A 13,267-nucleotide genomic window follows, 5' to 3' on the forward strand; every position below is an offset into this window, starting at 1 on the left:
TTTTTTTTTTAATTTCTTAGTTACGCCATCGTTGGTATGATCAGTCATCATCGCCTACACGATGCCACAAGATGGCGGATTGTTAGGAGATTCGAGGCGGCCAATCACTGGCTGCCTGTTGTAATGACCTCGAGGTTTCGAAAAGACTGGTGTTTACTCGGTAGAAAGAATTCACAAAAATAGGTCAGGTCAACGCCCTCGACCTGGTCAATGTCAAAAAGGGAAACAACTCGGATCCAAGACAGTTATTTGAGACTTCCAGCTAAAAAGGGATAAGTCCGAGACAGCGACACAACTATTTCGCAATGTTTATAATGCAGCAGGAACATACATTTCGCAGATAACAGTCACCAGGTGGCCTGAATGTCAGGAGCCCTTTAGTCTGCATCCTTTTGACTGAGAACCATAAAAAGAACCATCTTGCATGGTGTGAACATCTGTCTTGGACAGAGGATAATTGAAGGCGGTTTCTCTTCAGTGATGAGTCGCAATTCAGTCTGGACAGTGACACGTGAAGTTTTCTTACCTGGAGAGAACCCAGTAGTCGATATCGTCCCTCTAACATTGTCGAAGAGGACCACTATTGTCGAGGTAGTCTGATGGTCCAGGCAGGAATCATGGAAGACGGGCATATTAACCTTTAGGTGTTCAATGGCGGTACTCTGGCTGGCAAACAATACAGATATGAGATCCTTGCCCCCTATGTGACACTTTTCTGCTGAGTATATGGACCAAATTTATTATTTATGGATGATAGCGTCCATCCACACAGGGCTCAGAGTTGGTGGACAAATACCTCCAATCGAGGAATATTCAACGACTGGAATAGCCCCTGCAATGTTCCCTGACCTTACTTCCATCGAACATGCATGAGAAGCACTTGGATGCTCAATTGCAGCTCGAAGATCAGCTTCAACGACCATCGATGAGTTCAAAGGAGTCTTGGTGCGGCTAAAACACTAATTGATAAGGATTCTGGCACAAAGCATGAAACACCATTTCAAGAGTTTTATAACTGTTAGAGGCAGTAATACATCCTATTAGACGTGTTTTTCTCTCACTGACTGGTTGTCGACCGGCTGATGCGCTGTACGCGTAACCAGTTACCTTATTTAGTGTACAGACCGTGCTCATTTTTGTTTTCCCATATATTGATCTTACATCTGATGATACTTTGGCCAGGTTCAGTCTTATTAGTTTTTTTTTATTACAAAAGAAACCTTTTGTCCCTTCAATTGTTTTCACCAGTGTAAAAGCGATTAACGTCGAATAACTCATTTTGTTTTTAGATTGTATCGACGACGTCTCTAAACGTTAGAGATAATATGACAGTGGAAGAAGTTCTCTGGAGTGCCTGTGGTAAAAAGCAACTTTCACCTAATGATCATTTCTTCAGGGCGAAGAAAAGAAAAGACGTCGACGAATATTTTGTTCCCCCACGAACAGAACTCATCGAAAATTTAGTCAATGTAAGTGGGTTTAAGATAAGTTCATATAATCATTTGAAAATTTAAACCTTTGAAAATTTAATCATTTGAAAATTTGAAATTAGTAAAAGAAAATTATGAAGTTTAAGAATCTTAATTTTTAGAATAAATCTCTTCTCCAATATGGAAAATACATATCACCTCTAAAATTCCATGTATTTTTGTAATTTTTCACTTTTTATTGAATGAATTAAGAATATTGAAATACTTAATCTATTAAATTATTATCGAAAATGAAATTAAACATCGAGCTCTTTGCCTTGAGTACATTTTAGATAAGAGACATTTTAGTTCCAAAAATGAGCAAATGACTGCTCATATCATATACCATAGTTTAAATCATTCATGAAATGTTTCTGGAGTGACGGAATTAATTATATTTTCAAATATATTTCTTCAAACCGAAATGAAACTTTAACAAGATAACATTTATTTTTGAAATATTTTTTAATTCATTTTCTATGTAACAGTGACATTTTATGTTATACAGGTAAAATTTTGTTTTCTTTAATTTTCTATTTGCTAATAAATAATGCATGTCAAACAGTTATTCGAATAATTTCCCTCTCAATAAAACTTAAGATTAGAAAAATAAATTACCTGAAAGAGATAACTGATATTATGAAATAAAACAAAAAACGTCTCATTAGCAATTAACAATTTTTTTATTTTAAACGTAGTACAATCAGTATCGTTTGTTTCATATATCTTAAAAAAGCATCATCTATCTTAGAAACGTCTTACATTCAGATGAAAGTATTACGACATTAAAAATTGACGTAAACAAGATTAACATACCGTGATACACTGCTCAGAACAGTATTCAGAAAATAATAAAAAAATTATGCAAAACATTCCAATTATAAAGTAATAAAGGTTAGCATTTGTCAAAATATCAATATTTATTCTTCAGTTCAAAAAAAACAGAAATAGTAATTAATTATAAGCTTTCATATGCTCATAAAATACCAAAAATTAGAATAAGTAGGAATAATTAAAAATGATTTAAAAACCAAAAAAATAAATTTATAAACGAAAAAATTAATTTAAAAACGAGAAAATAAAATTATAAACGAGAAAATAAATTTAAAGAGATTACTTCCAGAAATTTAATTCTAGTTTAGATATTATTTAATGTTCTTACTAAATAGTTTTTTCTTTAAATTTCATGTCAATGTATTTTAACTTTTCCTTAATATCATTCATTAAGAGCAGTATATTTTGAATCACTATACATATCGTGATTTCACACTTAGTCTTGATTCAAATTCAATTTATTTCCAGCAATATGAAGTATTAGAAGTATGTCCTAAAGTACTATATCAAGTTGAACTAGGTCGCCACAGTCAAGATCAGTTATTTGGCTTCAGCGTAGAAGCAGAGCTTGTAGAAAATGTAGAACATCAAGATGAACTTTGCGTCTACGTCAGTAGAGTTGAAGAAGGCAGTCTTGCTCATCAGCAAGGTAAGCTCAATAAATATTAAATTCGTTTTCAATGCCTTGAATGTATAACAACCGAAGTTGTATTTCTTGCAGTTAAAGTTAACATCCAATTTAATTTATTAAATAAAATCCGCTTTAGTTAAGAGTGCATTGTAAGGAAAAAGTTTAAAAACATTTGATTTCTTTTGCTAGACAAATTGAAAACATTTTCTGATTAAATAGTGAGAAAACTGAATCATTTTTATTAGTTGAATTTTTATAAATTGATAAAAACAGTTGAAATTCTTTTATTGCGTTGAAATTTCCTTTTAAACAAAAAGAAAAAGGCCGTATTAATTTCGGAAAAGAATTACTGCTTTTAGTTACAACAATACATTAATAAAAGCATATGACATTCTTTTATTACGTTGAAATTTCATTTTAAACAAAAAGAAAGATTCATATTAATTTCGGAAAAGAATTACTGCTTTTAGTCACAACAATACATTAATAAAAGCAGTTGACATTCTTTTATTGCGTTGAAATTTCTTTTTAAACAAAAAGAAAAATTTAATATTAATTTCGGACTACAATTACTGTTTTTAGTCACAACAATACATTAATAAAAGCAGTTAACATTCCTTTATTGTTTTGAAATTTCATTTTAAACAAAAAAAAAAGAAAAAGATTTCATATTAATTATGGAAAGGAATTACTGCTTTCAGTCACAACAATACATTAAAAGCAGTTGACATTCTTTTATTGCGTTGAAATTTCATTTTAAACAAGAGGAAAATTTTCGCATTAATTTCGAACTACAATTACTGCTTTTAATCACAACAATACATTAATAAAAGCAGTTGACATTCTTTTATTGCGTTGAAATTTCCTTTTAAACAAAAAGGAAGATTTCATATTATTTTCGGATTACAATTACTGCTTTTAGTCACAACAATACATTATATGCGGTTATTCTGAATGTAATTAATTTATTATATAATAAATTTATTATGTAATAAATGTATTATGTAATGGCAGTCCTCGATGCATATCTTTAATAGAAAACGAAGTCAAAAATTTGGCAGGTTTGGATTGCAAATTAATTCTTAAGCGTGAGGAAAAAAATGCAAATACGTTATCAAACTCTGAAGAATTAGTCTGGAGAACAATCAGGTCAAAGAAGGGAATAAAATAATCAATACTAGTGTGTTAATAGAAGGGAGGCAGACGTTCTAAAAACATCTGCTTCAATATTTCAAACATTATCAAACATAAAAAAGCTCACATCATATGGAATGATTTGATTTCATTCTTTATTTTTTCATTAGTCAGTTTCAATAGTGATGCAAAAATTATTATCCTATAGGTCTGATGAAAGGCGACGAGATAATGGTGATAAATGGTGCCATAGTTAGTGACTTGGACATGATGTACATCGAAAGTGTATTGCAAGAAGAGCAGTCTTTATGTATGATGATGCGATCTTCGAGAACAGAACCTCCTGATCTAGCAAGTGCCATGAGAACTACGACTGATGACTACATCGAGTCACTTGTCTGCCCTCCTCCGCCTGGCGACTCGGTCATCTCAGAGGACATGATAGGAAAACTCATTGTCCCCTCACCCATGTGGTGCAAAGAAGGTGGAAATTTGCTCAAATCTCAACAGTCAAGTGAGTTGATGATCACTATTACTAGTATTAGTATTTTTGAAACATGGATTTTTTTCCTTACAAATATAGAACACCCTCTTGTTAAATTTGTAAAAACACTGGGGAAAGAATGACCCTCAGGAATGTTGATCTATTTTAATTCCCAAATATCTATTATACTTAGTTATAACGAATGACGCTATACGGAGCCTAATAACGAGGCTTAAAACTGCTTTAAAAATGAATCTTTAAGGGATATACGAAGATAGGGTAATGTTCCACCATTATTGACTATTTCGCATAGATATTGTTTACAATTTTGTTAGAAGAGGCAACAAATATAAATTCTCTCGATAAGAATAGTAGTAATTATGAAGAATTTAATAAGAAAGAACAAGAAAAACTTTCAAATGTATATTTTAAAAAACTTTAAAAACGCTGATTGGTGTAAGTAAAAAGAAAAACAATCTTGGCGTAGTAATCAGAATGTGTTAGTTCCGGCCATTTTCGTTGTATCTCTTCGTTATGTTTTGTATTCTTTAATTTTCCCATTTTCTTGGCCCATCCAAATTTTAAGTAAAAATTAAAAACTACGGAAAGTCTCCTCTCAATTTAATATCTCATTAATAAATATTCGATAATTATTTTTATGAGTTTTTAAATTTGATTTAAACTTTTTTGCTTTCCACAAAGATCTTAAGGGTGACGATAAATAAATACTAAACAAGTGCTGATTTTTAATATTACTAGCAGGCTTCACATGTCAGCTTCTGTAATTGCTTATATTTCCTCATTGTTTTTTATCCTTAAGTGAAAGTATTTTTCGAAAAAAGCTAAAGTATCACAGAACATTTTGTTTTCAAAATATACAATTATTGTAACTTTATGTAAGAACATTTTGTTAATATGCTAATCATAGCGAAATATGCAACTAGAAGTCTGGACTTGAAAAAATAATGATCGATACATGAAAAAAATTAACCTTAAGGAATAGAGATTGTGTGACTCAATACGACGAAATTAGTGAGAAGTAATTTTACTCGTTGAAGAGACTTATAACAATCCAAATGGGGAACGTATTTCATCGCTCTTTATTGAGTTTTTTTATTTAAAAAAAATTCATTATAAATGTGAGGATCTATATCTGGCACCATGCAATATCGCTCTCTTTTTCTTTCTTTTTTTTTTTTTACCCATTGGTAAAATGGGTGTTGTTTTGGGTTTGATGGCGTGTGCACCTTATTTAGACGTCATCATACTTTTCAACTCTGTTCAAGAGTAATAGTAAACAGTGCGCATGCGTCGTCATTGCATGCGTTGCTATGACGACCGGTGAGTTTCTGCGACCCATGATTTGAAATGTTGTGGCGTTTATCGGAGTCAATCCAGAAAAGAAAAAAAGCATTTGACCAATGGGTAACTAGTGATCGTAATAAAGCGATCACAATTTATTTTTATTTATTTATTTATTTAATTAATTTTTTTTTTTTTTTTTTTGTTATTTGAGAGTGACACCTCACCGGACCTGGCATCGCCACCACTTGCGATTTTTTGATGTAGAAAAATAGTTTAATGTAGAAAGATAATTTATGGGCTATATTTGCTGGCATGATATTTGAGTAAATGCTTTTGAGGTAAATTTTTCTCTCCTACAGATTAAAACTTTATCACTAGATTTTTTTTCTACGTTGGTTTTAGAACTAAATATTGAATCATATTGCTAAATTTTTATTTTTTATTCTTACAATGATTGATTATGATATGAATGGCAATTCAAGCTAAATATAAATCATACTTTTCATTTCTTTTGACAAACTATTAAAAGTTCAGTTTGAAGTGAATCGAAGTAAATGTAAATATTGAATATTGGTTTATATTTAATAATTATTTAGTAAAAGAGATATCTAATTAAATATATTAGGATAAGTAATTTGTAATGTTAAAAAATTGTCAGTCGTAGCAATAAAAAGCATTACTTGGCAAATCCGCTAGAAAATCATGCAGAGAGGATGTTGTGGCTTTGCTGATGCTTAAAATACTAAAATGTATTTTTGCTTGTAATTAGAGCATCAGAAAAAATATGTGAAAGGAACATCAGTGCTCCATCTACATCAAAGGGTTAACGACGAAGTAAATTTGTGCTTTTTTTAAAATTACTCACTTTTAAACGAGCCTAAATCAAACGTTAAACAAAATTATTTTGTTTTATACGTTTACTTTTCATACTACACTTTTTTTAATGCAGTTAAACACTTTGTACGCAAGTTTAGAATTCATTTTAAAAATTATTACTAAATATTTAGGAAATTCTTTAGAAATAATGCATTTAATTTTTGTGCTGATTTTATCAATCTTTGGGCACATTATAAATAAACTTGCGTAAGAAAATAAATAGGAAACTATTGGTATTAATTTTCGTAGAAAATTTACTTAAGTTATTATATTCAGTGATGCTTCATACCTGTGTTAAGGGGAAAAATGCCTTTTTTTTGCATTACTATTAATATAAATTTCATATTTAACAAAAGATTTTTATTAACATTAGATTTTTTTCTTGTAAAAGGTTCTATTGAGAGATCTCCTGAAACTTCTGGTCGACCGACCCCTTCTCCTGTTCCTAATGCCGATACCTCAGCGCTCTCTGTAGATCAAATTGATAGCATCTTGAAGGTAATTGAAGATTCATGCAGAAAGGTAACAGTGATGAATCTTTGATGAATCTCTTAAGGGGAAACACTATTGTGATTTTTTCTGAAAAAATAAAAGAACTATTCTTCTAAATGTTGCTATGAAACCCATATCAAATAATAGCATATATATTTATCTTTAAATTCTTCTATATGTGTGATAAGAGTTAAAATGCGTCGATAAAATAGAATAAGTACTGTAAAAAGAGAAAAAAAAGTTTGTTTTTGGTGAGATCATTTCCTGTAAAACGCTGACCAAGTGAAAATTTTGTCAATTTAATTTAATTACGATTTTAACTAGTTTGAAGATACGAATTTTATCAAAATTTATGCAATTCAAGTTATAGAATAACGGACCTGATTTGAAAATAGAACATAAAAGTAAGAGTGAACGAGAACTCAATTATCGCCTGGAAACGAATTTTAAAAAATGATTAAGAAGACGCACTAACCATTGCACTATACTCTCATACCGAAAAAAAATTTTTAAAACCATATCCAATTTTTATAATGAAATACTTGGCATATTAAATTTAAAGTTATTCATTATTCAGGATTTAACATTTAATTTTCCAAAATCTACATAAAAATGTTCTGCTGCGATACAATATTGTACAATAGAAAATATATCAATTAAATTCATGCTGCTAAATTTACAAGTGAATATAGTTAAAATTTAAGGATTTACTAAATATGAGAGGGAAGTTTGTTGTTTTGAAAAAACGTTATTTAAAGCGCGCGAAAGCTACACAGTTGTACTATATTCATTTTTATTTATATGAATTTTGGCGAAAATTTTTAGGAAAGTCTTTCCATGTGTGTATTGAATGAAATAAAATGTAACAAATTTTTTGAAAGTTTTACATTGGTATTTCCCTTTAAGAATAGAAAAATTTACTTTTAAAGAAGGTAGATAAATGATTATAAAATTATAACTAATAATTATATTTTTAAGTCATATAGTTTGAAAAGAATGTATGATAATTTTTCAAACGGCAATGGTTTGGTAAAATGGGAGAATGGTTTTTTCAAGTTAGTTTTTTGAAAGATATATTTCAAACATAGAGATTCAACTATGAATTTCATGGCTCTATAATTTTATATACTGCAAACTTTCAGAATAAGACGATTCGGAATAAAATTTAAGTGAAATCATATTGAAAATCATTGATTCCCGTTTTTATCTCAATTTATACAAAAATGTGTATTAGCTTAAGATTAAATAAAAGATATATTGCATCTTCTCATGAAAAACGATTGTAAAAATTAAGTTACCTTATAACGTTTTGTATCAATGATATAATGATTTTCAAAATAATTTTATATTAAAAAAAAAGTTTTTATTTTTTAAGGGCTGGTATAGCCTGGTTGGTAGATCGTTGGACCTATGTCCAAGTGGTCATGAGTTCGATTCCACCGGCCAAAGACTCCCCGTGTAGTAAATGGTGACTATTGCAAGTTAAATCTGTCGGGTCACAAAGTTTTCCATGTTCACATAACAAATTATACGTTTGGGAGTACTGAATTGGAGATTGATCGTTCTCTGGCACAGGTCAAAATTACGATCTGTGGATGAATGAATGGATGTATGAGTGGGTCAGCTCTATAAACGGTTGCGACGTATTTGTGTGGCAGAAGTCGAATTATTGGCTATAGATGGCGCCACTGGAAAACAAGAGCAATATCACCTCTTCCCTAAATGGCCAACGACAACAACAAGTCGAATCGCGGAGCAAAGGTATTTTGGAAGTTAGGCTCCAAAAATAACAACTGGGTGTAATTTTTCAAATTGTTGAATTTAAATTTTGTGCAAATAACGACAATGCCCGCTTATTTCCAACCCTGGTGTAGGAGCCGTGGTGGCTCAGGGGATAGAGTGCTTGCCTTCCAATAAGTTGAACCGGGTTCGAATCCCAGTGATGGCTGGTCGATGCAAATTCTGACAGGTGGTCCAGATGAACCACAATACTGACGTAAAAATATCCTTCGTCGCAGACGGATGACGGATAAGAGTCCCCTCACAGTCAGACTAACCGCTAGAGGTTTTCGTAGCTCTCCTCTCCATGTAAAGCAAAATCAGGTTAGTTTCATTAAAAGGTTCTCCACGAAGACAAATTTTACTCAATACTTCATCCAGGAAATCTCTTGTCTTCTGGATCGGGTTCAAAACTACAAGGCTGCGGAGTTAAACATCGGTAGCCATAAACCCTCAATTGGATCAGCTGTTCAACGACGATTATAATAGAAAAATAATAAATTAAGAAAATACAAAACCTGGTGCATCTTAAGAAGTGTGAAAACATAAATAGTTCCCGTTGTTTTTCTTCGCAAGCATAGAATATTTATTAGCTGTTAAGCATTTTTTTGTTTATTTCACCAAATTTCTTCATTATACTGTAAGAACCGTAGATTAAGTTTCACAGAAATGTCTTCTAAATTTCAGACTGCAGATACAGTCACAGAATATTGCCGGGCTCCTTTGGAAAGGAGAAGCTCTAGTCTCGGTGGTGCTAGCACAGCGAGCAGTGGTTCTGCAAGCATACCCTATATGCCTTCAAGACAACTATCCGACGGTGAGAAACTAAGGAAAGTGATTATGGAACTTATAGATACAGAAAGAACTTACGTAAAGGTATACAATCCATACATTATAAGATTATTTATTTTTTTAAATCCCTCTAAAACACCCTTACTAAAACAGAACTAAGTTATTAAACACCAAATTTAATGACTATGCTTTCACATATGTGTTCGCACCATTATGCATGATTTTAATTATTTTTTAAGTGTCAAAATAAGACTTCGTTTTAAATACGTATATACTTTTTTACATTTTTAACAGAGAAAACGTTTTATAAAACCAAATTGCATTGATTGAGTCATCGTTTTACCGTAATAGAATATTGAAAGGCCTTATACAGTATTAAATTAACCATTGATTTTTCGACTATGACTTCAATGCTAATACGTGTATATAAAAATCGTATCGTTTTTACTAAAAGACCTATACTGATGAACAGTTGTGAAGCAATTTTTTTTAAATTTGTAAATACAAGAAGAATTTGTGTGGAACAAAACTAAATCTAACTTTAAAAAAGAAAATATTCATTTCAGTCGGAATTTGGGTGCAATCAGAAATTTCAGGAGATCTAGAATTAAGAATGTTAGTGTTACATGATCAAAAATTTCCAATTTGCAATTTTTTTTATTAATGACAATCATTTTATTGTTTGACAGTTTCTTAACTCATTCAAAGATTAAATTTGATTTAGATTGATACATTATCAAATTACGAATTAAAACTTTACAACTACTCAAATTTCGTCGAAAAAAATTCAAGTTTGTTTATGTATAAACTTTTTATATGTTTTATTGCTGCACGCAAACGCAATTATCAATTTACATTTGAATCACCTGTTTAAAGAATGGAACAAACATCTAGAAATTCTTTTTTTTTCCTCTAGAAATTAGTTACCGTATTGACTCGCATTTTGATATGTATTCAATTATGTGTAGCTTACATAAAATACGGAAATTTATTTCATTTGGCCAATAATATAAATCTAATCAGAATCTAATCAACACAAGAATCTAATCTAATCAGAATCTATCACAAATCAGAATCTAAATTGAATTATTGCATGGAATAATTTTTTTCATTTTTGAACAACTTGCTTGAATTCTAAAATTGCATGGCTCAGCGAAGCTGTTGCTTCGGTGGTTGAAATCCCAGCGATGACTGATTAGATTCGCATACTACTCATAGATTACACTCATAGACTGCCACATTTTTAGAATCGTTCAGTGCTAAGCTGATCGTGAAATCAATAATAAAGATTTTTAATAAAATGCAATTTTTTAAAATAATAAAAAATTAAAATAATAAAAAATTAAAATAATAAAAATTTAATTTATTAAATGACTCAAAATTTGCAGGACTTATCATCAAAGGCTGATTGTTTCAACTCAAAAGTAGGTTTTTGGCACTCAACAACTCAAATAATAAGCAAGTAAATTAGAAAAGTTTATTTCCATAAAATGATAAAATAAATAAAAAATTTTAAAAAAAAACACCATATTTGACGTGTTCCTTTCTTTAATCTGCCGATTCATTTGTTTCCACAAACGAATATATTTTCTTTAAGCACTCAATTCCCACTTCGCACGCATGCATTCCAAGCTCTTGAGCTAAAATACACGGAATACCTGCATGTGTTGGTTACCATTTATTTCTGCTCCCAACAGAAAACACTAACACAAAATGCAGCCCATCCAAGAGCAGGAAAGGGGAAAAAACAACATCACATGGTCTCATATGTCTATCTAATTTTCTTAAAAGTTTATATACTTGACTGTTTTGAACTCCCTTAGAAAAGCCCCATTTTTGGAAGTGTTGTTTCCCTGCTATTTCTGACTCCTAGTCCTTTATGTTGTTGGTGCAGCACATGAGTGACCTGGTCGATTGGTATGTGGAAGCATTGAAAAAGGTAATTCAGACCTTTCATTGAAATAATCCCGTTCTTCTACCGCTCCACATATTGTCGCATGATGACCATAATCCCTTTCTATACTTACTTCAGTATATATACCATCCTTCTGCACCATCAATATAAAATCAGGACTATGTATTTCTTTTCTTTTTCATAGTTGCTTGCTTTTTTTAAAAAAAACTCTTTCTTCACGTTTTCTTTACTTATGTATGTATGTCTTGTGCACTTGAATATAATATGCTTTCCCCCAACCTATTTCTTTGTCTGTTTGTTTTGTTCAGTATAGGTTTCTTTCATAAATATCGCCATGACTAAAGTAACTCGCATTTCCTATTTCTTGTCGGAATGAATAATCCCCATAGGTTCGTCTTGGAAACCCTTGTACAGTAGAATCCAGCTAATCTGAACACCCTTCAATCCAAAAATCTAGTTACTTCGCTCTAATTGTGTGAATATACATTGCAATATGGTGACAAAAGCTCTAAAAAAATCGTTTCAACAATGAACCATACACTGAGAACAAAATTCTTGAAAACTTGCCGCACTGTGTGATAGTGACATTTCTGATACAAAAAAGAAACATAATTCTGGTTATTAAAACCAAAATATACGGTATTTAGATCATTCATACAGTAATTTTTCCATACATATGTAAACGGTTGACAGGAAGCTCTGGTTTTCAAAGTTATAGTTCTTGTTACCACACAATTAGTGAAAAATACAAAAAAGCAAATTTAACCGAATAAATGGTGTTTATGCCATGCTCTAAGCTATCACGGTAAAATAACTAAGTTTTATTCTATACTATAAAACCATATTTTTTGTTAATTTTACCAAAATCATTTTCAAAGCGCTTCGGTAAATGAGAATTCGGTAATGAGATGTTCCCATAGCGCCAGAAACATGGTAAATTTTACCATTCAAAGAAATTTTCAAGCCATTCTAGAAACAACCATCCACGTCTAGTATTTTTGACCATAATTTTTTACTCAGTGCAGTATTACAACCCTTGAACCGGAATATGGTAAAAATTTATAGCAACCTTAATAAAGTACTAAATTTATCTATGTTTCTATTTAAGTTTCAGTCATAATTTTATTTCAAAAATTTCTGTAGAATAGAACTCAGCTAATTTGAACAACATTTGATCCAAAAGTCACATTCAACATTTTCAACATTCAATTCAAAAAACCAATTAATCCAAATCAATCACGTGGTTATGCGTTGCGATATGGATGACGAAACTATCTACACTCTGAGAAAAATCTGCTCAATGTTGAATCTAATACGGTGTAAATTGATATTAAGTTAAAATATGTGCCTGTAGTATGAGTTGAATAACAGTATCGTATATTTTAAAAAGTCCGATAAAATAGCTCAATCTAACGCTTTTTTAAGGCTGTAGGAAATTTAAGCGATACTATCGTTCAATAAACTCCAAAAAATTTGCAGTGTATCTTTCAAATAAGAGATTTATATAATTCAAAATATGATAAATATGGATATTAAATATCTATATTTATCATAAT

At 30.8% G+C, this 13,267-nt stretch overlaps 1 protein-coding gene across 12 annotated transcripts in view; it reads left to right on the forward strand.

Annotated features, from left to right (window-relative positions):
* The window catches only part of sif (guanine nucleotide exchange factor still life), a 156,705-nt gene that overhangs the window by 127,282 nt on the left and 16,156 nt on the right, over positions 1-13,267 (forward strand). For 8 of the 12 annotated variants that reach the window (XM_071180820.2, XM_016074968.4, XM_016074983.4 and 5 more), the window contains 5 exons: positions 1,290-1,469; positions 2,772-2,952; positions 4,277-4,582; positions 7,125-7,255; positions 9,692-9,880. In XM_071180820.2, coding sequence (XP_071036921.1) covers positions 1,290-1,469; positions 2,772-2,952; positions 4,277-4,582; positions 7,125-7,255; positions 9,692-9,880 — 987 coding nt within the window. The remainder of the gene's footprint in view (positions 1-1,289; positions 1,470-2,771; positions 2,953-4,276; positions 4,583-7,124; positions 7,256-9,691; positions 9,881-13,267) is intronic. The other 4 variants (XM_071180822.2, XM_071180817.2, XM_071180816.2 and 1 more) reach the window with 1 other exon arrangement.

Source organism: Parasteatoda tepidariorum, chromosome 8 (genome assembly GCF_982258835.1).
Source record: "Parasteatoda tepidariorum strain Cologne lab strain chromosome 8, Ptep-v5.0, whole genome shotgun sequence".
NCBI classification, from domain to species: domain Eukaryota; kingdom Metazoa; phylum Arthropoda; class Arachnida; order Araneae; family Theridiidae; genus Parasteatoda; species Parasteatoda tepidariorum.